At 36.1% G+C, this 27,244-nt stretch overlaps 1 protein-coding gene and 1 long non-coding RNA gene across 3 annotated transcripts in view; both read right to left on the bottom strand.

The window, feature by feature from the left end:
* Window positions 1-17,877, bottom strand: part of LOC136853504 (uncharacterized) — a 38,618-nt gene extending 20,741 nt beyond the window's left edge. The window contains exon 1 of the long non-coding RNA XR_010857481.1: window positions 17,784-17,877. This is a non-coding gene — a long non-coding RNA (uncharacterized lncRNA). The remainder of the gene's footprint in view (window positions 1-17,783) is intronic.
* Window positions 17,878-21,678: 3,801 nt separating this feature from the next.
* On the bottom strand, window positions 21,679-26,964 carry LOC136853503 (elongation factor 1-alpha-like). 2 transcript variants are annotated; one of them, XM_067129168.1, is made up of 5 exons: window positions 26,616-26,769; window positions 26,270-26,323; window positions 23,667-24,445; window positions 22,978-23,253; window positions 21,679-22,157 (listed from the first exon to the last, which is right to left on the bottom strand). In XM_067129168.1, the coding sequence occupies exons 3-5, from the start codon at window positions 24,417-24,419 to the stop codon at window positions 21,801-21,803; spliced, it is 1,386 nt and encodes a 461-aa protein (XP_066985269.1). In that variant the 5' UTR covers window positions 24,420-24,445; window positions 26,270-26,323; window positions 26,616-26,769; the 3' UTR covers window positions 21,679-21,800. The 2 variants fall into 2 exon arrangements, with proteins under 2 accessions (XP_066985269.1, XP_066985268.1); XM_067129167.1 differs by lacking the exon at window positions 26,270-26,323 and having other exon boundaries at window positions 26,767-26,964.
* Between the last annotated feature and the right edge of the window lie 280 nt (window positions 26,965-27,244).

Genomic DNA, 27,244 nt, shown 5'->3' with positions numbered 1-27,244 from the left:
TTCATCCTTTTTCTGTTTAATTCGAAAATTAGGCGTAATATTCAGGGAATAAGCATAACTGATGTGTGAGTATTTATAAAGGAAATGAACGAGTAAACAGACAAACAATAAATACACGATCGAACAAACAAACAAACAAAAAGAAGCAGGTACAAAACAACGCAATTAAATTTATTAATCTCCCACTAAATCTCCAACGAAAAAGGGTAAACAAACATACGTCTCCTCTAGCCTAAGGCATCCTTTCCAATTTTATCTAACTATCTACCTATCTATCTATCTATCAATCTATCTTCCTTCTTTGGGTATTTTTATTATCAATTTATTCTACAAATAAAGAGATTTCTTCTAAGAACCGACGCCCCCGCTGTGGCCCCTTGTTTATTCGTAGTTCTAAGTCCCATAGGAATGTGGGGGTTATCTGATGAAAAATGTCACCCTGACTTCAACAACAACTACAAAAAAAAATGAAAAAAACACGTTCAATAAAAAAGGGAGTAATTAATTATTCCATGAATAAAAAACGAGTGGGGAAAAGTGGGAGTGGAGTACGTCTGGTTTGAGAGAGAGAGAGAGAGAGAGAGAGAGAGAGAGAGAGAGAGAGAGAGAGAGAGAGAGAGAGAGAGAGACTTCAGAAGTTCAGAGAAATTCGCAAAAAATTTCAAGAAAAGTTAGAAGAAGAACGAGAGATAACATGAAAAAACTTAAGAGGAAGAAAAATGGGGGACTGAAGAGAGACGCCACCAACACTCTCCCGAGAGAGAGAGAGAGAGAGAGAGAGAGAGAGAGAGAGAGAGAGAGAGAGAGAGAGAGAGACTCTTAAGACGTTCAGAGAAATCCGCAAAAACTTTCAAGAAAAGTTGGAAGAACAGCGAGAGATAACACGAATAAATTTAAGAGGAAGAAAAATGGGGGGACTGAAGAAAGACGCCACGTACATTCTTGCCCCCCTCCTCTCCCCCTCCCCCTCCCCCTCCCCCTCCCCTGTGCATGCACCGTGGGTGAATGGGGAAGTCGTAGCAAAGGCTTCGGAGAAGTGACGAAGAGGGTCGAGCGTAGGGTGCCAGACGGTGTGACCCACATATCCCTCTCTGAGGTGGCCTTGGCTTCCCCACCCCCCTCCGCCCTCTTCCCCCCACCTCATCCCACCGTAGCTGCTGCTATTTGATCTACCTTCATCTCTCTGTCTGCCTGTCTCTTTTCCTACTACCACTACTGCTGCTGCTACTAATAGTCACACTAATAATAATTAAAATGGTAATTTTTGAGTGAGTATTGCCCTGTGAAAGAGGAATACGAAATGATAGAAATTTGTTTGACGTATACTATTATTAATGTAGGTGGGTCACCTACTACTACTACTACTACTACTACTACTACTACTACTACTACTACTACTACTACTAATAATAATAATAATAATAATAATAATAATAATAATAATAATAATAATAGCAGTTTTTGGGTAAGTATTGCCCTGTGAAAGAGGAATGCGAAATAACATGAATTTACTATTAGGGGCCACTTGCCATATACTATTACTAATATAGGTGGTACCTTAATACTACTGATGATAATGATAGTAAAATTATTACAAATTAAAATAAAAATTAATACAAGTGATAATTTTTGGGAAAGTATTGCCCTGCGAAAGAGGAATACGAAATGATATGAATTTAATATTAGGAGCCACTTGACATATACTATTACTAATATAGGTGGTCCCTTACTACTACTACTACTAATAGTGGTAATAATATTAGTGAAATTTATAATTTTTGGGTAATTATTGCCCTGTGAAAAAGGAATACAAAATAATATGAATTCACTATGAAGGGCCACTTGACGTATAATAATAATAATAATAATAATAATAATAATAATAATAATAATAATAATAATAATAATAATAATAATAATAATAATAATTTTTGGATATTGCCCAGTGAAAGGGGACTACGACATAATTTGAATTTACTACTACAGGCTACTTAAAATCTACTAATATCAGTTCAGGTGGTCCGGCTGTTATTATTGCTATATTTCTACTACATTTTCCAAAATCAAGGAAATTTCGCCTTCACAACAAACAACTCAAACAACTTTCGACTGCTGTATTTTCCTGCATCCCTCCTCATAACGTTTCCCTTCAGTCTACACAAAGTCTCCTTTCTGTCGTTCAAGATTTAAATACATCTGTTTTATATACTATCAGTTCGTCCTAAGACACACCCACTCTGTAGCACTAGTTTAGATTTATCTTCGTTGGATTCTGTCTTTAGTTTCTTTCTCTCTCTCTCTCTCTGACACGAAAATTCATTGTGGCGTAGTAGCAATGAAACAAGTACTTTAGTACATGTGCACCCAACACGTTAAGCCAGACAGTATGCAAAATTGCAAATGTTGAAGTAGGTTGATGCCCTATATAATTAGGAAGTTTTATATCCTATATAATTAAGTATGTTCATATTCTATATAATTACGTAGGTTCATATCCTATATAATTAAACAGATTCATATCCTGTAACCTATATAATTCGTAATCTATAATAAAAAAAAAATTATGCAGGCAAAAAGGCTTATGCATTATACGGTGTGGTGTATCTGAATGTGTTCATTCCTTTTGTAAGAGAGAAATTACTCGATTTAATAATGATTCATCATTTACATTATCATTATGGTTATAATCATTCAAAGCAGAATATTGATGGCGAATATCGTATTACAAACCAACCAATATAAAATAACAAAGTCAAACTGGGCCTTACGAAGCAAAATCAAATTGAAGACGAACATTAGTAACTATACAAAAGGAAAATGAATTTTGTGTTTGAATAATAAAACTACTAAAAGGTCTTACTATTTGGGAATAAAGTTTCAACTCCTGATTAACATTATTTATCGTTTTGTGAAGATTCTACAGTATTTTTATTTTCAAACAGCTTTACTTAATTAAGTGATTCATTACACGTGAGCGTTGTAAGGTTACATAGAATGATTTTTATTTCAACAGTTAATTAAATATGAATAAAAGAAATAATAGAAAACGGGTTAGTAAAGGTTAAAAAAGTTGTCACTGCAACATTTTATTTCACTGTAAACATTTTTCCTTCACTGTCTACAGTATCTCTTCACGATCCATCTCTCCACTATTTATCTCTTCACCATTTAGCTCTTCACTACTTATCTCTCCACTATCTCTCTACCTATCAGTATTTAGTAGTTTTCAAGCCAGAGAAATTCACAAATGATCTCAGAGGGAATTTAAAAAATGAGAAAAAATCCAAACGTAATTCAAGATTAATCGCAACAAAACCAGTGAAGGTTGATTAAGTATTAACTATTATTGCATAATTGCTAACATTCAACAACACTGCACAGAAGAACAGACGATATCTGACAGCTAACAGACTAAAAAAAAAAAAAAAAATTCGGGTGGAGCCGAAACTCATGAAGCAGCACAATCATCGAGAAGACGGGATATTAGAAACTAAAACTAATATGAGAGAGAGAGAGAGAGAGAGAGAGAGAGAGAGAGAGAGAGAGAGAGAAAATATCCCACTTAGGGCTAACCACCACGACGATAATACGTGGAACATACAACAGAACATTATCATAAAACAACCATAGAACATTCGCCGTGGTTAGAAAACCTTGGCAGAACAACACCAGGAGCAACCACCTGGCCCGGACGGTGTCTAAAATAACTAGTAGTGTGGCTCTGCGATATAAATAACCCACCTCTGACGTCACATGTGAACGGGCTACCCGCCATCTGTACGCAATGAAGTCCTACGAAGCATCCTCCACGCCCCTCCTCTTCCCCTTTCCCTCCCTACCTTCCCCCCTCCTCTCCCACTCTTCCTCATACTCCAGTTCCTCACTCACATTTTGCTGTGGTGGAATTGTTTAGCTGTTTTAAGTGTTGCTGTTCTCTGCTCATCTGTTCATAGTCTCACTGCTTTATTAGGCCTACTTTATGCCTGGACTAAGGCTTTACTCTCCCACACGCCAGCCTTACACTTTCTCCTTCTTGAAACCTCTCTCTCTCTCTCTCTCTCTCTCGGTTCCAACTGTTAACCAGCTCAGTGGTCTGGTTAAACTAAGATATACTTAACTTCAGACCTGGATAAATCTTGCTTAAACAATGACTATCCACTAAGGAGATTACATCGCTTACCTCCTACCTGAACCGGACAACATAAACAGCAAATCTTTTTTACAGGCTAGCACACACGTTGATCTTTGAGCCTAACATAATATCTAAGTCTCTCTCTCTCTCTCTCTCTCTCTCTCTCTCTCTCTCTCTCTCTCTCTCTCTCTCTGCAGCAGATTTTCTAGCCACAGCTACCTCATTTTAGGTGGTCACTGAACTCTGGGTACAAATATTTGTACCCCATTAAATTTGCAGTTGACATCTTTCTAGGCACAGAGGGGGCCCCGGACCAGACTTAAGTGGAAATTTTCCACTCCTCTTGAGAATTCAAGTCCCACTCTTCGATCAACGCATCGTCGATTTAGGTTTCCGATTCCTAAAACTGTCTTAGGCTTCACGAAGATGGGAAACTCAATCTAATTGCTTAATTGGTTTGCCTCGGAGACTTCATACTTTACTACGCCTAGGCTCAAACTGTGCTTAATTCAAAAATAAATAATCGTGAGTCATTGTAGTATGTTACATGGTTCTCCGACTCCTTTTCAGTATATAAATGTGCAGAGGGCAACACCTGGCTGAAGATATTACTTATGCCAGTTTGTTTCAGGACTAAGCAAGTGGGGGAAAATTCAGATATTTTAGTAAAAGTGGAAACTGAAACGAAATGACAATTCTTTCAAAGGGTAGATTAGTCTCTAGCCTTTTGGCTGGGCCAAACTACCGCTTGCTTTCTACAAGAGAAACAATACATGGAATTGTTAGCCTACCGAATCAAAAGAACAGCGCCGATCAGGTGTTAAAAGTTGGTAACAATGAAGTTTTCAGTATCTGATTAAGCTTTGAGTGAATAAAGAAGTTGCCCCTTCGACCCCAAGCCAGTCTAGCAGCAGGAAGAATTCAAACCGAAGGTTACCAAGACACAGAGAAGTTAACAGAAACTCTGTTAACTAAGATCATGACTTCAATAGGAAACGGTTCCGTCATTTTTGAAATATGGGCGCCAAAACAAATCTTTTCATGGAATATCAAAGTAACAGGCTTTTCATCTGGTTTATGAGAGTTTTCAGAGTCAGAAGTGTTATTGTGCAGAGGGAATAATTAGTGGAAAGTGATACTTTGAGTTACAATATATAAATCAAAGGTCTAAATAATGGACAAAAGAAAAATTAAGGCTAATTAAAAGCATACTTATGAGAAAAAAATTAAAAGCAATGATACTTGAGGCACCAGTGTGATTGTTCAAGTGCGTCCACACTAGATTAAAACATGTCATAAACACGTGTAGGCAACTTATCTCATGCATATTACAAACATGTTGAAAACAAGCCAACGACCTTAATTGGAGTACGAAACTTAGGCCATGCTGGATAATCGTATAGCCGGAGCTATCAACAAGTCGTTGACATATATTTAACTTGTTTGTAAAGTGTGTGCGATGAGCTGCCGACGTGTGTTTATGACTTGTTCTACTGCAGTATGGACACACCCTCAAGAAACTGTTGGATGATGCTAATAATAATAATAATAATAATAATAATAATAATAATAATAATAATAATAATAATAATAATAATAATTATTATTATTATTATTATTATTATTATTATTATTATTATTATTATTATTATTATTATTATTAATCAGAAGATGAACCATATTCATATGGAACAAGCCCACCAAAGGGGCCATTGGCTTGAAAGTCAAGCTTCCAAAGAATATGGTGTTCATTAGGAAGTAAGAGAAGGTAAAGGGAAATACAAAAAGAAGAGATCTCACTTATCAAAAAGAAAAAAAAATATATTAGTAAATTAACAAATAGGTACAAATGTATTAAAATGCAAGGGGGTGAACTGCATCTTCGCTTGAACTTTTAATTCTTGCTAAATTAAATGGGATTATTTACGACCGAAAGAGTCAGGGACTTGTGACTATTACGTGAGTTCTGCTCTGGAGTTTCTTTTGATCTGAATAGCCTCGGTTACTAAGAGTTTGTTAATATTCGACTGTCTGTTAATGACTCATGAGCAAAAGCCCAAAAGTATAAAGAGCTGCGCGATTATCGTGAAAGTTATTAGGGGCCGTCAATCACGAAAAATTAGGAAGAGCACAGATGTTGCCTATCTGTGACAGTTTCTCATTCCTCGTTCTTTCAAATCCTTTGTGCATGGGTACAACACAATAAACTAGGAGTTGGGTGCCATCACTTGCATCTGAGGACCCTTAAACTACAGAAGAAAGCCGTTTCGCTTTTATGTCTGCAACTGCCTGCTCTTCAGTATTGGATAATGTATACAGCATTATACGGATGCCTGTGTCAAATGAAATTGCTTTTGGCTGACTTTCTTGTCCGTTTCACTTTGACTCATTCCCCTACGCTTGGGAATGCTGCTGGTTTCATCGTTTTCTGACATTTACAATCCTCAAAACGGCCACTTACAAAGTGACTGCAGCCTTAAGTACTAAACAGCTTTGTTTTTGGAGGTCTAATTTCTGTCGTTTTAGTTTTTATTAATTTTTTGCAAAGAAAACTATTGTGCCGTCTTTGTCCGTCCTTCCGCACTTTTTTCTGCCCGCACTTTTTTCTACTCGCACTTTTTTCTGTCCGCACTTTTCTGTCCTCCCTCAGATCTTAAAAACTACTGAGGCTAGAGGGCTGCAAATTGGTATGTTGCTCATCCACCCTCCAATCATCAAACATACCAAATTGCAACCATATAGCCTCAGTAGTTTTTATTTTATTTAAGGTTAAAGTTAGGCATAATCGTGCGTCTGTCAACGATGTAGGCCAGGCCACCACCGGGCCATGGTTAAAGTTTCATGGGCCGCGGCTCATACAGTATTATACCGAGACCGCCGAAATATAGATCTATTTTCGGTGGCCTTGATTATACGTTGTGCAGAAAACTCGATTGCGCCGAAGAAACTTCGGCTCACTTTTTACTTGTTTATTTATTTTCTTCGAGAACCTGCTCGATTCTCCTTCACTATTGTGAATTTCTTCACTAATAATAATAATAATAATAATAATAATAATAATAATAATAATAATAATAATAATAATAATAATAATAATAATAATAATAAAAATGAACTGATTTTAATAACACTTCCTACAGCATTACTGAACAGAAAAAAAGAGAAATTCTCATCACGCATGTTACAAAATATTTTAAATAGGATGAGAAGAAACAGAGAGAAAAAGATCGTCCGTACAGCACGTAATAACTTTTATAATGTTGATTTTGCTATTGCCTTAATGAATGAACGATTGATCCTGGCACGTTCAACACTTTTCCCAAAACAAGACGAAAGCGCTGAGGTACTAATCTAACCTTAATGGAATATCTCATAAATCTTGTTCCCTTAGAGGGTAGAGTTAGTGTACTGAATTGTGTGCAAAATAGTCTATTACTTCGTAATAACAAGTTACTATTTGTCTATTACTGCCTAATAATAAGTTACTATTTGTCTGTTGCTTCCTAATAACAAGTTACTATTTGTCTATTACTTCCTTATAACAAGTTACTATAATGTCTGTTGCTTCCTCATAACAACTTACCATCAGTCTATTACTTCCTAATAACAAGTGGTTATTTGTCTATTACTTCCTCATAACAAGTTACTATTTGTCTATTGCTTCCTGATAACAAGTTACCGTTAGTTTATTACTTCCTAACAAGTTACTATGCAACTCTGATAAAAAAAAATCAGTCGATTTTTTATTAAAAATTATCTTTAAGTGGATACTGTTTTTTTTTTCAGCTTATCTCCAATCGAAAGGAGCACAGTGAAAAGAGGGAGTTGGAGTGGCTGGACAGCAAAGTAAAGAGATCCAGAAAATAAAGGTGCTGAAGTACAAGGATTTGGAGGTGGAACTGGGAGAAAACTCCGCAGCTGTACTGAGAAGGAACAGTTAGAGGGGTTGGGCAGCAAGACTGAAGAAAGGAAACGGAAATGGAAGTAGAGTAAAAGGGCTAAAAAGCGGTCGCAGCTAATGGCCGAAGGGGCGCCGCTAATTCCACCAGTAAAGCTTACAGTTCACCACGTGAAGTTCACTGACGACACTAACTCTGTACAGGAATTGACAGATGAAGAACCAGCCCCTCAAGGCCGCAAAGGAGAGAGACTTTTGCCAATAATTCATCTATTAGTATCTTCGGACATCAGACGACTGGTGTCCCCGGGGATAAACAGAGAGAAGCAAGGCCTGAGTACGATCACATTAGGCGACAAACACCATTAAAAAGCAATCTTGTTAAGGTGGGCTCCACAATGTTTGCAACACTGTTCTACAACCGTGAAGAATAGCAAACACGCATAAATGGTCGACAATAGATTGGCTGGCAATAACGCGAGCCGCCACACAGGGCTGTGTTTAGAATAAGAGATGATTTACAAGCATAGCTTACCAATTTGCCTACCACTTTAATCAAGCTCTCTGCAAACATTGTTACGAATGTTACAACATCTTTGATCCCGAGTGGTTGCCAGAACTTGCCCAGGCTTCAAATCGACATTTTCTGTCGTGGGAAGAAGAAGGAACATCATGTTTTTGTTTGCATCAAGCATGAGATGAAAGGGTCTGGAATAATATTATGGGCTGATGTCACTAAGAGAGTTTTAGCTTGGGTGTCAGTTTAGCTGAGAGAGAGAGAGAGAGAGAGAGAGAGAGAGAGAGAGAGAGAGAGAGAGAGAGAGAGAGAGAGAAATTTGTAAGACTTTATGACATTACTATGCGAAGACATCCTGGGTTTTCGACTAATCCATCAACAATTAAAATCATTAAGATATGTATCAAAAATAAATTTAATAATAAAAAAATGATGATACAATCGGAGGTAAGGAGATGATGACATATGCACACGACCACGCACATACACACACACAAACATATAAGTATATATATATACATATATATCTGTATATATATAGTAAAAATACACACACACACACATATATATAATATATATATATATATATATATATATATATATATATATATATATAGTAAAAATACATTATACACACATATATATGGGTCCTTGTAATCAAAGAATATATATAGAATGATCTGAACATAACTTTATAAAACCCATGGAACCTCTATTGATCTATGCAGTGAATTAGGTACTTAGTAGTTAATATAGAGGGTTACAACAGAATGAAAAAAAAGGCCCTACATTTTAAAGAGTGGTCCTTGTAATCAAGGAAGTTAAGAATTCTGGGGTGACCATGGTAGAATATCTGAACATAAGTTTATATAAATCCCATGGAACCTCTATTGACCTATGCAGTGAACATCATTTAATTTTTTCCCTTTTTCAGTCAGTTTTTAATTGAAATTTATTGAGTTCTTATTTTTATTTTTTCAATAAAAATTGATGATAAAAATATAAAAAAATGAAAAAATGATAATAAATAAAAATAAATTCAAAAATGAATTTCTCTTTATTTATCATTCTTTATTTTCTCTTTTTATTTGTTTTTAGTTGTTCTTATTATATATATATATATATATATATATATATATATATATATATATATATATATATATATATATATATACATGTGTATATATATATATATATATATATGTGTGTATATATATATATGTGTGTGTATATATATCTATATGGTCACTTTTTTACCGGACACATTTGTAATTCTAATAGTTAAGAGGGCTTTGTTGGCTATTAGACTAGTGAATTACACACACACACACACAAATAGTGTTTTATGGGCCTTCTTATATTCATATTACACTATATATTACAGGAAAAACATTCATATATATATATATATATATATATATATATATATATATATATATATATATATATATATATATATATATATATATATATATATATATATATATATATATATACTCCTGGGTGTATCAGTGAAAATCAAATTTTCTCTCTCATGTAACTGCCTGGCCCAGGAATATTTTGGTGGCAAAAGTCATAATAAATTTCATCCTGCCGCCAGCGGATGAATAAATCTCACACCCAGCGACTCCTGTTTTTCTCCCGAACAACAAGTTCAGCTGAGACATCATCTACCTCACGCCCTTCTACGCCTGTTGTACCTAAGTCCGGACGGAGTGAAAATATGATCAGAAAATGCTTAATGTCATTATTTAGACGGAAAAAACTTCAAAAGCTTCCCCGGGCGAATATATATGTACGTGTTTACAGTCCGATTCTCCCGATGCCACAAATCCGCGCGCGTTTCATAATGGTTCGGACACTGTCTCGTGGGTGTTAAAGGGACCTCTGAGCGAAAACTGAGCGGAACCTAATGACCCTGATACATTGGCTGTTTGGGCGAACGTGCGGAGGCCGAGAATTATTCCTCACGATAATCTTGTTACTCATACTTTAGGCCCGGAGTTAATGAATGAAGTGCGGCAGGATGGTCGTGGAAAAATCGCATAAAATAGTGCTACTGCCGCGAACCGAATTGTTTGCCTCGCTATAAATAGCTTCATTAAGGTTTTGCGTGAACGATTAGAAAATGGCTGAAGACTTTAAGACAAAAAGTATCGTAAAACAGAAATCTGGTAGCTATGTACCCTAAGCACTCTTCATTATTAAGAACATTGTGCTTGAAAGCTCTGCCAAAATTATATATATATAAACACATGTATATATATATATATATATATATATATATATATATATATATATATATATATACATATATATATATATGTATATATATATATATATATATATATATATATATATATATATATATATATGTATACATGTATATATATATATATATATATATATATATATATATATATATATATATATATATATATATATATATATATATATATATATATATATATATATATATATATATATGTGTGTGTGTGTGTGTGTGTGTGTGTGTGTGTGTATGTATATATATATATATATATATATATATATATATATATATATATATATATATATATATATATATATATATATATATATATATATATATATATATATATATATCTGTATTCTGTTAAGGAATTAACCTTCCAATCGCTTTTCTAGGTTAATGACTAATTCCTCCATAGTTCTTCAGACACTTTATGCGTTATTCTGTCCAAAACTTCAACTTCATGCCAATCGATTAACTGTTAACAAAATTTAAAGTTACAACATTCTTGAATGATTAACTACAGGAAGAACGAAATTAAGGCATTTTCCAGAGTATGTTGTTCTAGATACATGAAAATCAAATCAATACAAAACTGAGTCAAATTAAACTTAAACATTTAAAGCAGAGCAAAAAAAAAAAAAAAATCTTAAATTGTCCCTGTTTTCTTAGCGGTTTCCGTTTGACATGATTTAAATTTGCATAATTTTAAATGTTAAATTTCTTTAAAAAAATAAGCAAGCACTGAAAATTACTTTACTAGCTTCTTCTTCTTCCACTAATTTTCAAGTCAAGAATAATATGAAATATTTTTTTCGTAAATCGTATAATGTATGTCATTGCAATTAGGATTTTTTTTTTATAAACAATGTAATGTATAGGATACAGTTTTTTTTATACACGAGTTACCAAAATTTTTTTTCGCCAAAACTCTTTATTGGGAAAATATTCGCCAAAGCAATATATATTTTACGAGATGGGAAAAATCAATGAACTTATAGTTGGATTTCTACCCAAACTTCCTCAAAGTGAAAACTATTTATTCCTTTCTCAGTGGGAGAGCAAATCTTGTTCTTAATTATGACAAGGCTATTATGAAAGAATAATTTTACAATAAAACGTGATATAATATTGAAAACGAAGTAGTATATAACCTAGAAGTATTCTGAAAGAGTTGCCAAAATATAGAAATAAAATATCAAGAACATGATGGTCCATTTCGATAATAGTTGAGTAAATTATGCTTAGAAAAATAATGAAGGTCAAGTTTCGATATAGAAGCAACGAATTAAGATTCAGAATAACTGATGGGCGCATATATTAACTCGTAATCCGACGAACAGTCGACGTTTGTGTTAGGCTTCTGGGGACTAAGCAGCCCTGTCGAATTCATTATTCCCTTTGGACAAAAAAAAAAAAAAATAAAATAAAGAAATTGTCGTGAGGTTACACCATTAATTAAATTTAAAGGCAAAACCCTTGTAATGAAAAACAATTCTAGGAGAGATTCATGTTACTAATTACATTAACATTGCCAGCAGAGTTAAAGAAACATGATTAGAGAGAAAACACAGCTGATTTTACCCTCAATCACGTTTACTGAAAAATCTCTCTCTAAAAAAAAAAAAGAAAAAAAGAAAAGGGCCAGTTGTGGCGATTCGGAGGATTGGAGGTTAAAATAAGCAAACTGCAGCAAAAAATCATTTGATCTTCCACAATATAGTTATCAAAGAAATAATTATCGTCTGAAAACAACAGAGATGACCAGTTCACAATAAAATGGAGATTGATAAACGCAGACGACCTGAGAATTCATCGAAATTCAGAACTTGGCCCACAGATGGGTCAATATTTTTTTTTTACTCAGTTACGTTAGTCACCTGTTATCTTTGCCATTACTGCACTCATCAGATTCTTTGATGTAACTATTAAATAATTTAATGTAGTTCTTCAGTTTAGTGCATATGTTACGATCTAGTGGTCCAATTTTTCTTTTGGGTTGTCTGCGCTTAGCTCCTTCCCAAGAGATTTCTCTTCCGTAACCGTAAACTATGCACAACAGAATATAGATTTCTGGCCAAAGGCCAAGCGCTGGGATCTATGAGATAAATCAGCGCTGAAAGGGAAATTAACAGTAAGAAGGTTCGAAAGGCGCAACAGAAGGAAAACCTCGCAACTGCACTACGAAACAATTGTTAGAGAGGGTGGAAAGTCAGATGGAAGAAAGAGAATATGAACAAAGTTACAGTAAAAGGAATGAAAGAGGTTGCAGCTAGGGCCCGAAGGGACGCTGCAAAGACCCTTAAGTAATACCTACAATGAACAGCATGAGATGCACTGACGGCGCTACCCGCCTAGGGGGGTAAACTATGCAGAGGATTTTATTTAGAAATGGAGTAGATTACTAATATTCCAGTATATATAAAACTCTAAGCCCGTATGGCTGGACGTGGAATCATGATTCACAAAAGTCCCAGCACACGAAGTCTTGAATTTCCTAAGTGAAAAATTAACCACTTACGAAGACCACTCTCCGTAGTGTTTTCTTTCAACGGAAATTTCATAGGCAAAATTCGGTTGTAATGCGGGTTGCCCATTAATCCCTCTTTTAGCAGACTTCAGTCTGGAGCGCTTTGAAAACGAAATTCTTACTACTGTCAAACCTTAGAACATGATTTGGCTTCCAAGATATTTTCACGGTTTTGCAAAGGGAGCCAAGAGGATTTTGAGTTACTTTTTTTTAACATAATTTCATTAGTACCTAATATTAAGTATATATCTAATATGAAGATAAACCCCATGGAAAAAGTGTAAGCCTTATAAAAAAAAAAGAGATATATTGATAATAAAACGATCCTCATAATACAATTTACAGTGTATAGAGAAACAGCTTCATTTCCTGTATTCATTTCCCCAGTTACCATGCCACTTCGGTAAAGACTGCGGTAGCTTTTAATCTTTTTTTAAAAGACCAAGAGTTTGTTCTCGAGGTTACTCCCACAAAGAATTCGATCTAATCAGTAAACAACTCACCAGACCAATAAAATTTATTTTCGAAGGGACAATGAAAACAAAAACGTAAAACTCCCCCACAGAGGGCACATTAGGAATGTAGCTAAGAACAGTGAACCATGTAACCCATTTGCTATCATTTTCAAAACCATAGGAATTAATATTTTTAATGAACATCAAAATGACAGAGAAAATAGATCCAGTGTTTACAAAGCACCACGTGAAGATTATAACAGTTTTTCGTGGGACATACAAGACGTTCCCTGTCGCAGTACACAAAAGACATGTTAGGCGTATTAGTAAGTATATTTCGTTTACCTTCGAGATACTGGACATCGCAATAACTAGTGTGAATTAGGATCTTCACAATCTAAAAATGCTGTTGCATACAGGAAGATGATACTGAAATCGACCATCAGAAGCCAAACTTGTCCTGAATCTGGCAAGCAGAAAGATATAAAGGAGTCGGGCCGAATGCTTAGACGGATAACCATCCCTAAACTTATCTCAGGTCAAAAGTTCACCCTGTGTCAATCCACCGAGAAAAAGTCTAGACAGAATACCGTCATAAGGAAGATCATCATCGTACCGAGCAAATTACAATGCGTAAATCCAAGCCAGTTCAATCTGAAATGTATCTTTTACTCAAATTAAATATTGCCTCTGTAACGCCCCTCACTTTCCAACAAAACTAGCAACGTATTGGTCAGAAACATATTTTGTATCTTGAATAGATATTTTTAAGAAAGAAATATAGTTAGATTACCAAAAGAATAAGTAAATACAAACTCGGCCTATATATATATATATATATATATATATATATATATATATATATATATATATATATATATATATATATATATATATATATATATATATATATATATATATATATATATATATATATATTATACACACACATTATCACAAGATGCTAGTGTCAAAACAAGAATGACCGACGCAAGCGAGGAGCACAGTTAGAGAGCGAGAGAAAGGTTGCAGGGTGATTGGGTTCGCGAATTCTTGGAGAAGCATGAAAGTCATTAGGAGCAAGGGGGACATGTTTAAAGGAAGTCGTCTCATGACACTTTTATATTGGAGAAAGGGCCGAGGAGGGGAGAGGGAAAGGGAGAGGGAGAGAGAGAGAGGGAGAGGGAGAAAAAGAATTGGGAGTGATGAGGATGAGTTCCTTTACTATAATTGGAGAAACGTAAGTAAACACCGAGTGTAAATATAAACGAGTGGGCGAGATGACACAGCAAGAGGAGGCTCACCACTGGGATGGAGATAGACAGGGGTCGGGTCCTTTCGTAATAGACGCCCAAAAGTCGAGGGGTAGAAGATAGCGGCACAGTTGGCACCTTAACACCCATCCCTCTTTTTTTTTTTTTTTTTTTTTTTACCTTATCCGAGAGACGCCCGAATTCCCCAGTTCCTCCCTTCAATTACTGCATTTACCCACTCGCAGTTTGTCACTATCCCAAGCCCTTAAAACCCACGACGCGTCACAGGGCTTCTCCGCCCACGTCACACAATCACACGTCCCTACGGAAGTGACGCGGGATCATACCCCCAACTGCGCCCCTGTGACGTCAGTAAGGAGGAGAATCTCAATTCGAAGAGCGTCTAAGCGTGTGACGACGCCTTTGGGACCTGGTGCCAGCAATGATATCAACATCATACAACCGTTTTCGTCCGGGCAACGGCTGCCTGACACCACTTTGCCCTCACACTCGAGAGGCTTGCCAGTCGCATGCATGGCATCAGTAGCCAGGAATTTTCTTTTTCCCTCTTCCGGTGTCTCAGACGCTTTGTACATGATCAGCCGGTGAGTGGGACCTCTCGGCATGTCTCCAAGATACGGCGGATTTTATCGGGGTCTTAATATAAATTGGTTAGCAACATTGCCATAAAGAGTTCGCTCAGACTTCCTTCTTCAACGGCTAAGGTTAGGAGACGGTGGTTAGCACCAGCTTCCTATGAGTTTTATACCTGAATTCATTTTCAGTTTTATAGCAAACTCATACGAGTTTTTGTCATGACAAACTTTTAAAGTGAACAAGGGGAAGAAATCGCCCAGAACAGAGAGCAACCGGGCTGTCATCTTACAAATAAAAAGATTCTACTTGAAAATGTAAAAACTTTTCAACCTCAGTTGCGTATAAGTCTTTTTGAACTGTACGATAAATTCCAATAAATCTTTTGAAACTCATTTGACTATATTTGTCTTTGACTATATTTGTACCACGATGAGATCCGTATGACCATAGATTAATGCTATGACACAGAGTTTGAGATCCACGTGACAGTAGGCTGACATTGTCATATGACGTTTGTAGTTTCGTCTGACTAGGATTAAAATATTCTGTATCTGTATTTGAGACTCCGGGGGGTTGTCTTCACTTTATATTGCTTTTATTTTTTACAAATGTCGAAATCACTCAATGGCACTTCCTAAATACTCTGCTACTTGAGAGAGAGAGAGAGAGAGAGAGAGAGAGAGAGAGAGAGAGAGAGAGAGAGAGAGAGGATTTCAAGAAGGACTGCAAGCTTTCTAACCAGTTATGCGACAATTTCTAATTTTTCTAAATTACTCGCATCGTGCTTTCTCTGTCTGTCGTAAAGAACAAGTGAAATACTCTGAATTATATAATCCTATATTTCGAATAAATTGATAAATTAGAACGATGTTATATGCCACTGAATTGTACTTTAACTTCCCATACATTTTAAAAGATCTATACTCAGTACTGAGAACTCATCACAGGATAGAAGGCAGTGACCAGTGTTCGTTCAAATGGTTAACAGGAAGGAATCTAGTAAGGCTGATTTAGAAAGGAATCGCTATCATCGGAAGGAACAGTATGAACAACAGAAATTAATAATAATAATAATAATAATAATAATAATAATAATAATAATAATAATAATAATAATAATAATAAATCTCACGCCTTTACTCTATATTCTAGATAATTTTCCTGTACCTCGAGAACCAACCATTCTCTTTCCTTACATACCTTTCATGAAAACACTATCGTGTTGTGTCTTCACAATTAATTTGAGTGAAATTGTTAATTGATCATCGGTACAATGAGAATTATATGTTAGATTTAAGCTAATTTACACCCAAAATTCTTCTTGTGCTTCCCGTTCGAGTTTAACTAAGAGCCAGTGGGCATGCAAGCATTAAACTGTTCAAATTAGGCTAAGTAGAAAGAAAAACCAGGAAATTTTCATCTTATCTTAAAAAAAAAAGACTCAGTAAAGACCTAATAAAAACTTAGATTACATTTCTTATTAGGTCACAGAAACTGATTACTTGGAATAAGACATAGCTATTTATATATTCCTATTATTATTCGGTCTCGCTGTGAAACCTGCGATTGACGTAAGAGTTACCGTAGTTATCCATTTAAAGATAATCGTTCTCTTTAATGATAACTTATAGAAAACGTAAAAATAAATTTCATGGATGGCATTAATAACTGACCGATAGGCTGAAAGTCTTCATGGCAGGGCCTTGTGGGCACACACAAACAAACACAGACACACACACACACACACACACACACACACACACATTCTTCCTCTCACCACTTCCGACAACTGTTGTAATTGGAATAGGTGGCTCATCCAAAACGGGCAATTAAAATAAAAGAAATAAAAAAAAGAACACTTGCATTGACACACACACACACACACACACAAACACACACACACACACACACACACACACACACACACATTCCTCCTCTCACCACTCCCGATAATGTTTTTAACTGAAATAGGGGAATCATCCAAAACGGGTAACTAAAATAAAAGAAATAAAAAAGCACTTGCATGGCTCTTTGGTAAGATATCACCCTTATTTTAAGCAAACGTTACTGTAGGCTAACACATACTATAGTGTATGATCAAGCTGACAATGAAGACTTTATAAACTTACCGTATGTAAAGTGGGTCAAAATTAAAACTATAGTTCTTCCGGCTGCGTACTTCGGTTGTACTTCAGGATGTAGGAGGAGGAAAGTGAGTTCTGTAGAATAAAAGAATTAAATAAACTAATTAGTTATTTTGCACTTACTTCAGTTTCTAATAAAATCATAAAAAATAAACTAAATCCTGTGTGGATTAGCAAACGGTAATATTTTAATACACCAAGCTAAAAGTTAGTAATTCAGATGTAAATGAAGCCTAATTTCAGCATTTTCTTTGCTGATTTGTAAAGTTTTGATACATATTTGTAAAGGAAGCTCATTTTACTAAGAATGCTCGTCATACCTTCTTACTAAGAGCATTTTTTATTTGAGTGATCCACTGTTAGCCACTCTGCCATTATTGCTTCCATTTTAATTACCGGTTGGTGGCTTTTTAGACGGACCTGTCTACCAAGATGTGGGCTTGCTTAGGCTATTATTTAAATTACTAGTAACATGTTTAAACAAACATTAAAAACTAATTTGTCCAAAACTTCCAAAAGCGTACAGCAAATTTAGAAAGAAATATCCATCTACCGTAACTCGAATAGTTGTACGATTTTGAAATTGTAAGATTATAGAAGAGAACGGGACCGGTTGTTCCCGCCGGAGGGAAGGTTGGCGTCTTCCTCCAACCGAGTCGGTACTCAGTATGCAACTGGCACTCTTATAGTAAGCATTACTCTACAATACACGCATCACTTGACACGGGGTTCCATTACAATCCTACGCAACTAACATCCTACAGAAATAAAATAAATTATGGAATCGAGACCTGCATTGCATATGGAGAAGAATGCTTCCAGAAATTTTCATGTGGCGTTAAAAGGTTCATAATGCCTTCGACTCACGTGAACTGCCATTATTATCATCTCCAGCTCCAATTACTTGTCGTGGGCATGAATGGACAATGCTACTAAATCGTTTATGAAGCCGTGTGGAATATATATGTACTGTACAAGAACATGTTACTTAAGCCAAATATATCTTTGGGAATGTTCCAGATGAGTCTGGAAATTCGTTCGTGATTATTTCTGGGCCACTTTTAATCTGTTCATATTCGATGGTCGTTGATGCATATAGCAAGTGTCCGGAACTAATTCCTGTGCAATCAAGAGCCAGTAACCTATATTTACCTTCAAGGCACTGACGTGTGTTTATAATCTTTGACGCACTGGAACGGATCATTTCCGATAAAACCTCAGTTAAACTCACAAGAGTTTAAGAACTTTTTAAACGGATATGTGGTATAAATCATGAAGTTTCTGTACAATTATCCTTAATTTTCTTAATAGGAAAGACAGCGCAATCGCTAGATAAAGAAAAAAAATATATCCTTTGGAAAAGTAATAGCCCTACACTTGGCCACTCCGTCACTAAGCAGATTATGGTTAGATATACCCGTTTCTGAGAGAGAGAGAGAGAGAGAGAGAGAGAGAGAGAGAGAGAGAGAGAGAGAGAGAGAGAGAGAGAGAGAGAGAGAGAGAGAGAGAGAGAGAGAGAGAGAGAGAGAGAAATGCCCAAAAGCGAAGTCATAGAAAATGGTAATATTCGTCAATGATAGAAAATGGGTATTTTGGGAAGCTGTTCTAATTTTATAATAGGCTTAACTGTTTCCCCCTTGTTTGGCTTAGATATTTAAAATTAAACTAATTTATGGGGAAAATATTCCTTATAATTGATATGAACCCTTTAAGTTATTTGCAGTTACACGCTAATGTACTGTGAAATTAATTACTTCTAAAGAACTGATGGGCAGGTTTGCTTTCTATCGAAGGTAACTGGAAGTAACTAATCCCATTCTTGGTCATTTCATGAACTAGACGCAGAATAATTTTCTAAAAAAAATTTTCCATACTTAAACAGCTGATATTTCCAACAGTGACTAATTGTTTCACTGAAAATCAAGGTAAATTAGACAACTTATCAACTTCCTCATAGAGAATTGGAGTCCAAATACTATTTCCGCAGCTGTCAAGTATTTACACGAAAACTTTCAATTCAATGAGGAAGAAATAAGCATTACTTGCAGTCTGGCCTCTCCAAAACCAAAACATTTGGCATAATTCAGCGCTTTAAAACCATGGTGGGTATTATTTAATCACCTAGCTCCTTGTTATCCTTTACAATTTACACTCCTGATTTGTACTGCATGTTTTATCAGATTAATTCATTAAAATCATTAGTGAATGATTATTAACTTTCTAATCCTTCCTTCACTCTCCTCTTCTCTTCTCTTCTTAACCAGCCATCTTTCTAGCGCCAAAATGGACTTGGAATAGCAAGGACATCTTTGTAGACATTTTGTAGACATTCGCACTTTTTTTTTAAGGCTGAAAACTTCCGCCAATGAAAACCATAAATTTACTGGGAACTAGATTTTGAAAGCTCACAATTACGTTAATCCTGTTACTGAAAATAACGTTTAAAGCATATTTTAATACTATCCCATGGCTTTGTATCTAGTTCTAACTGTTAAAATATTACAGGAATACTACACAATATTTAGAAGCCCGTAGTTAGGATATTTTTGCCCTTATAAAGTTAATCATGATTAAATCACAACTTTACCTAAACAAGAATCTATTGAATCAAAACTTTTATAGACAATCTAACTGGCAGAAAATTTAACTGCTAACAACCAAGGCGGCGAAAGATAGTTTTCATCTTTAAGAAGTTCAATATTGCAAACAAGTTACCAATTTTTCTGTGCATTTTAAAATCTAAAATACTCAAGAGTTTATTGCTGTAATCTCAAAGTTCAAGCTGTCGGAAAGTTTATAGTCGTTTTCACAGAAGCAAGAATTTTCACAGAAGCAACGTTAATGGTTTTCCCCACTTTAGACCAAAGTCCTATAATGACAAAAAAAATTTATAATTTTCTCAAAACTAATTTTCTTTTTTGAAAAGTTTGAAAACCACAAACTTCGTGCATTGTGCTATTCAGTACATTGGAAAATCATCTATCTGCATTTCCAATGTTGAGTAATTCTGGATAATTCAAACCTCCATAAGCAATTCCTGTGCACCAAAGCGTCAATATATTACCAATTGAACCCTTGCTTTTAGTAGTCAATAGAGACTATTGGAAGACAAAACTGTTCTTCATACTTAGTTTTGTTAAATTCTGGATATCTGAGCCAAGCAGCAAAGTGATAGCATATTTTGGCGTCGTTTTAGCACAAAATTGAACTTGGACTGCATAGAGAATTTTCTCATTCTGTGGGTTATTGAAAGTATTCCTCAATTCCTCAGCCTCTGGTTCTGTTACTAGATACTTTAGTACACTGTAGTGGACATATGACATTAATGCGACTATGAACATTGGTTACTAACAGAAAAAGAAAACTTCAAGTTTTCTGTTACGCAGCTTTTAAAACAGAAAAGCTTCGTGATCTACAACTTTACGTTCCCCACTCCCACAGTTGTAACTTTCAATATCTTAACGCCACTTTAGAACTCGGGATACTTATTTCCTTGTAAATGGTTCACCTCAAGGGAAGTTTAGTTCTTTCATGAAATGTAAGTGGTCACAAACACAATCCAAAAACAGGATAGCTATTCAGACAACAAAAGGTACACAGAAATAAGTAAGCCTGTAAACCACTAGAGTGAAATGCAGAATACTGTACATGTCATATCTAGGTGGGTGGGTGGGTCCTACCTAGGTGGGTGGGTTTATATTTTTCTTATTTCCAGATCCTTGTTACCGGCAAAAGTTTACATTACATTTATTTCACAACAGGTTGTAATTCCTTTTGCATCTTCAGTCTGCTACCAAACCAAGTCAAGTAAGTACAGAGATGCTTAAGCGATACTATCCACATTAACACCATTACTTTCACATAGGAAAAGGAATTTTGGTTAAAACTTCAATTAATTTAATGCCCACCCATCAGAAAGTACCACAATAATTAGATTTTCATAGTTGAACATTTTTCACCCTCATAAGAAGGCATACTAGATGCACCAGATACAGACTTCTGTTATTTCTTCTTCAGTGCCTTTTCCGCTGCTTTTGTAGTCTTCCCACCACCTTCCTTCTTCGATACGTCTTTAATAACTCCAACGGCTACAGTCTGCTTCATGTCCCTAACAGCAAACCTCCCAAGAGGTGGATACTGTTGGAAGGTCTCTACACACATCGGCTTGCTTGGAACCATTTTAACAATGCAAGAGTCTCCGGACTTTACAGATTTTGGTTCTTTCTCCAACTCCTTACCTGTTCGTCTGTCTATCTTCGTGACCAACTCGGCAAACTTGCAAGCAATGTGGGCAGTATGGCAGTCTAGTACTGGACAGTAGCCTGCTTGAATCTGTCCTGGATGGTTCAGTACTATGACCTGTAAACAGAAGTGATCCCTTGAGAGAAATACCAGTAAAACCTCATCAGTAAAAAATGGACAAAGGCTACCCATCATCAAATACAATAAAGGAGATATCAGCAACTACTTCAATATTAGTTATACCTGAACAAGATTCTGGAATAAATTATTACACTAAACTCTGTCTTAAGAAGTCTTACTTATAACTGCTAACATATATCACTTATCCCATAAATTTACACAAGCTCTTGTCTCCAAACAATATTCCTCACAAAGGTGATTGTCTTCAAAATGGGGACAAGCCTCGGAAGCATTTTGCTTGAAACTATGCTGTCAAATTTTTTATATAGGGCAATTTGGAACAGGCTACTTCTTGTGTAACTAGAGCAGGCTAAGAAAAAAAACAATTGGGGAGGGGGATTGCTTGGCAACAACGGGAGTGTCAGACACGCTTTCTTAAGTAGGGACGAGGAGGAACTCTGGGAAAGTGGGCACATTCTAGTATGTCGGTGAATGGGTAAAGAAAATAATGTAATTCCATGATTACAAATATGAACAGACATGTCAATGAGTCCAGCTGGAATTTCATTTCTCATTGAAAGCAAGACCTTTACGTAGCATTAAAGAATTAAAAATTTGAGACCACTATAACATAAATCCACCTGAATCTGTTCTTCTACGCACCGTTTGCTAAACCTTCAAAACCAAGAAAAATTTTGATTCAGGTTATACCCAACAAGTTATTACAACCAAGACTGGAACAAAAACTGTATCATTAGCTGCTTTGGTCAGATTATAGTTAACCCAATATTCTACATTCTTTACGAGACAATATTACCTGAGCAAGGAAATCAGTTGTCTCCTTAGCAGGGTCGTTTTTGGAGTCTGAAGCCACAAAACCCCTCCTTAGATCTTTCACAGATACATTCTTAACATTGAAACCAACGTTGTCTCCAGGTGAAGCTTCAGTTAAAGCTTCATGGTGCATCTCAACAGATTTTACTTCAGTCGTCAGCCCAGTTGGAGCAAAATTTACCACCATTCCAGGTTTCAGTATCCCAGTCTCCACTCTACCTACTGGAACAGTTCCAATACCTCCAATTTTGTAAACATCCTGGAATAACAGAAACCTTAATTGCCTATTCATTTCCTCTGAAAATTATTATTAAATATGCTATGCCTAAATATCACACTGAAATTTTTAAAATTATTGCAGAATAGTTGTGTATGCAGCATTCTGCTATTCATGACGTGTTAGGGGGTTCCATTGTGGCAGGGACAAGGTTACTAGTCAGGTCATGCAAGTTTGGTTTAAGGAAAGCTTGTTAGGATGTATCTATTGAGAAATCTTTCATCCACTTTTAATCCGGTTGCAACCAGCAAAAATGGTGCGCACCACTCAACTGCATGTTAACCACCATTACGAGGCTAAATCAGCATCAATATTCCCTAAGACGACACGAACGAAGACCTCCTGTACTTGCTTTCCCAATGCTTACATTATCACTAAACCCAGTGATCACTTACCTGAAGAGGAAGCCTCAAAGGCTTATCCAGAGGTCTGCTTGGGGGTTCTATGTTATCTAAAGCATCCAACAATGTCTCGTAATCATAGCCACCTCCCTTCTTTTCTATTTTTCTTTTCTTCCACCACTCCATGTTCCCAGATCTCTCCAGCATATTATCCCCATTGAAACCTGAGATAGGGACAATGGGCACAGTTTTTGGATCGTAACCAACTTTCTTGACATAAGCTGTAATTTCCTTGTGAATCTCTTCAAAACGAGCCTCTGAAAACTTGGGCTCTGTGCTGTCCATCTTATTGACAGCAACAATAAGCTGCTTGACTCCCAAAGTAAAGCAAAGCAGCACATGCTCTCTTGTCTGTCCGTTCTTGGAGATACCAGCCTCAAATTCCCCAGTCCCTGCAGCTACAATCAACACAGCACAGTCAGCTTGAGATGTGCCAGTAATCATGTTTTTAATAAAATCCCTATGGCCTGGAGCATCGATGATAGTGACATAGAACTTTGAGGTTTCAAACTTCCAGAGGGCGATGTCTATGGTTATCCCACGTTCCCTCTCTGCCTTAAGTTTATCTAGGACCCATGCATACTTGAAGGAACCTTTGCCCATCTCGCTGGATTCCTTCTCAAACTTCTCTATGGTCCTTTTGTCGATGCCACCACACTTGTAGATCAGGTGGCCAGTAGTAGTGGACTTCCCAGAATCTACATGGCCTACTACGACGATGGAAATGTGAATCTTCTCCTTTCCCATTATTGCAGTGATAAGAGTTTAGCAACCTGGAAGTTACAATTATGTTAGCAAGGAAAACCAACACATTACTAAAGAAGTTGATACACATGAACAACAAATTTCAAATTATGCTGACTTAAAAGCACAATCTAGGACATAAGTCAATCTACTGCAGTTTAAGAATTAAGGATTATCTGCATTCAGACTTTTCGTAGTTTAAACTAATTCCAACTTAATGTACGCGCTTATCTAACAGTTAATATAAGTGACTTATGTCTTACTAACCATAAATTAAACCTATGTCTATACAGTACCTCCACCCAATGCAATTTTAAAAATTGTATGAATTTAAGTAATCTGTCATCACTTAAAACTAGTAGCTAACACACCAGCGTTTATAGACATGTGGACCCTCAGGCTTTAGAGGGTCAATTTTTGGAACCCTACCTAGAAGGTTCCTGTATGTCAAAGCACCCTAGGTTGGTTAAGCTATTCATTAGTTTAGGTCGGGAAACCTTAAAAGGGTTCATCCATAATGTGAAAAACCTAGTGTGCATGTGATCATGAATGCGTTTCACTTAGGATTTAAGATACGTCAGATTAAGAGGGGGCGGTATCCATGGCCCCATTTCAGGTAGGGCACTAGCATCCCAGGTTAGGCTAGAGATCTTTCGTCTGTATTTCTTGATACTGGTTACCGACATCAACCATATATTTTTTGACGGCTTATCTTGTGGTTATGTATTTTAAACATTCATGTTAATGCAATTCACTCATTTTTGGTTCCTTACCAGCTGAAAGCTCCCGTTTCCAACTGGTGACCCCTTACAATAGTAATATATGTTGGCAAAAAGATTTTCATCAATAGTGGCCAGAAATTTAACGTACCCTCGTACAACTTAATATCAGGACTGATGTCCTTACTGGAAAGGAATAAATTTTCATGAAAAACTTAACACATCTGGGCATCTGTTGGGTCTGCAAACAGTTGGGGTAGACTTCAATTGTAAACAGTTTTAAATATTAAATAGGCAAGGAATTTTCTGGTAGTTTGCCTCCAGTTCTTCGGAATTTATATAGAAAAAACACTGGAACATATGCAAGCTCTGAAAAAATTGTAGTCAATGGCAAATAATCTTAAAAGATTTTTCCTTTTGAGCTCATGAAGAGATTTAAAAGAATTTGTTTTCTACCTCCGTCGTGAATAGCCAACTGACTAACCCGTAACTCGAACCCCCTACGTCTTAGTAATTGGAGCCCACCGGAAGAAAGTCTTGTGGTTTGAGTAAGCTTAATTGGGCAAAGCAAAGAAATAACCGAGGTAAACAATCAAATATAATTGACAGAGCCTAGGTCAGGTTAGGTGGATGTCCAGGAGTCCCAAAACTTCCACTCCGCAATCAAGATTATGTTTGGTAGGGTCTCTTAAAGCGCCTATGTCAGGTTAGGTGGAGGTTCAAGGGTACAAAGCTATCTCACTCGGGTTGGACCCAGCAACCAAGGTTATGTTTGTCAGGACCTGATGTCTTAGGTTAGGGAAAGAAGAGAGTTAAGCATGCATCCCTATACTTAATGTTTTGGATCTCTCTACCTTTAAACACGTATTTTACCGTGGTCCACAATTATTATCAAGACAGAAGGGGATCGGGCATAAATAAAACTTCCAAATCACGAAAAACCACCAGAGAAACCTTTCTACATTTGTAATCCATCAAGCCAAACGGCTACAAGTTAGCTTAATAATTTAACATTGACTAGGCTAATTCCTCGTTAGGACGTTTCAGAGAGCGCATACTGCACTAACAGTAAGCATAAAGCGCAAATTATTAAAAAAAAATAAAATCAACGACTGCAACTGGAACAAGATTTACTTCAACGGTAAACTAAAAGAATCGTTGCATTGCCTGGCGATCACTTTCAAGTAGCTAAAAGACTGCAGCCAGCCATTTCGGAAGGGTAGCCATTTTTGCATGAAAAAAGATTTTTGCAAAAGGTAGGGCACTAAAAGAATAAACCTAACGTAACCTAGGGGTGCCAGTCGTATTAGTTATGGAGGGGGTGGGGGCCGGTATTGTCTTAAAGTCGTAATTTGATTAATTATTTTCCTCTGTTATTAACACGAGTTAATTGAGATGAAATTTTTTATTTTTATGTGTTTTACCCTAGAAAAATATAAATTATTATGTGGGAGGTGGCTGGAGTCTTCCGAAAAATAACCAAAATCCGAGTGGGTACGAAGTGCAGGTAGGAGGGATAAACAGCCAGTCATCAAAAAAAGCATAAGGCAACACACGAGCAATCGCGTACACTGTAACATTTATACCTTTACACATAAGATAACAACCACCTCAAAAATTTAGTAATTTACCGTAAATAACGAAGGCAGCAAACTTCAAACAACACAGTGCAATAACAAAGAAGCAGAGAAGACTGTCAACAATCCTTGAAAGGCGAGCTAGTAACTTCAAAACCAAAGGCTCACGTTGGTCCTTGGCCAATGGCAATCGTTATATTACTGATGGAAATAACAGTAAAAGTTCTGATTGGTCAATGCCAACCAATCATTGTATACACTTCAGTGAGGAAGTCAAACAACGCGTAGCCAAGGACTTCAGAGCTCTGCATGTTGGGGAGAAAGTACAGTAACGCGTAAACAGAAAAACTTGAGTTGTTTGAACAATACGGATAAAAATTAATGTTCTTTCCTTAAAATATGTAACGGTGCATGTAACAAAACTGAATGTTTGAAAGCATTAGTAATTAAAATACCACTATGAAAGTGACATGTTCTAAATGAGCCTTTTGTGAAGGTGTACGAATCAAGTGAATAATGAGGTATTGCTCAC

This window comes from Macrobrachium rosenbergii, chromosome 27, assembly GCF_040412425.1.
Source record: "Macrobrachium rosenbergii isolate ZJJX-2024 chromosome 27, ASM4041242v1, whole genome shotgun sequence".
In the NCBI taxonomy this organism is placed as follows: Eukaryota; Metazoa; Arthropoda; class Malacostraca; order Decapoda; family Palaemonidae; genus Macrobrachium; species Macrobrachium rosenbergii.
The sequence above is the reverse complement of the archived record's forward strand: the minus strand, read 5'-3'. Positions and strand labels throughout refer to the sequence as shown.

What these genes read in the sequence shown, in the direction of transcription:
- LOC136853503 (XM_067129167.1), bottom strand. Translation starts at nt 24,419, where the DNA reads ATGGGAAAGGAGAAGATTCACATTTCCATCGTCGTAGTAGGCCATGTA. An exon ending in CTTTGAGGCTTCCTCTTCAG is followed by an intron (nt 23,254 to 23,666) that starts GTAAGTGATCAC and finishes CTGTTATTCCAG; the next exon opens with GATGTTTACAAAATTGGAGG. An exon ending in CAACTGATTTCCTTGCTCAG is followed by an intron (nt 22,158 to 22,977) that starts GTAATATTGTCT and finishes TTCTGTTTACAG; the next exon opens with GTCATAGTACTGAACCATCC.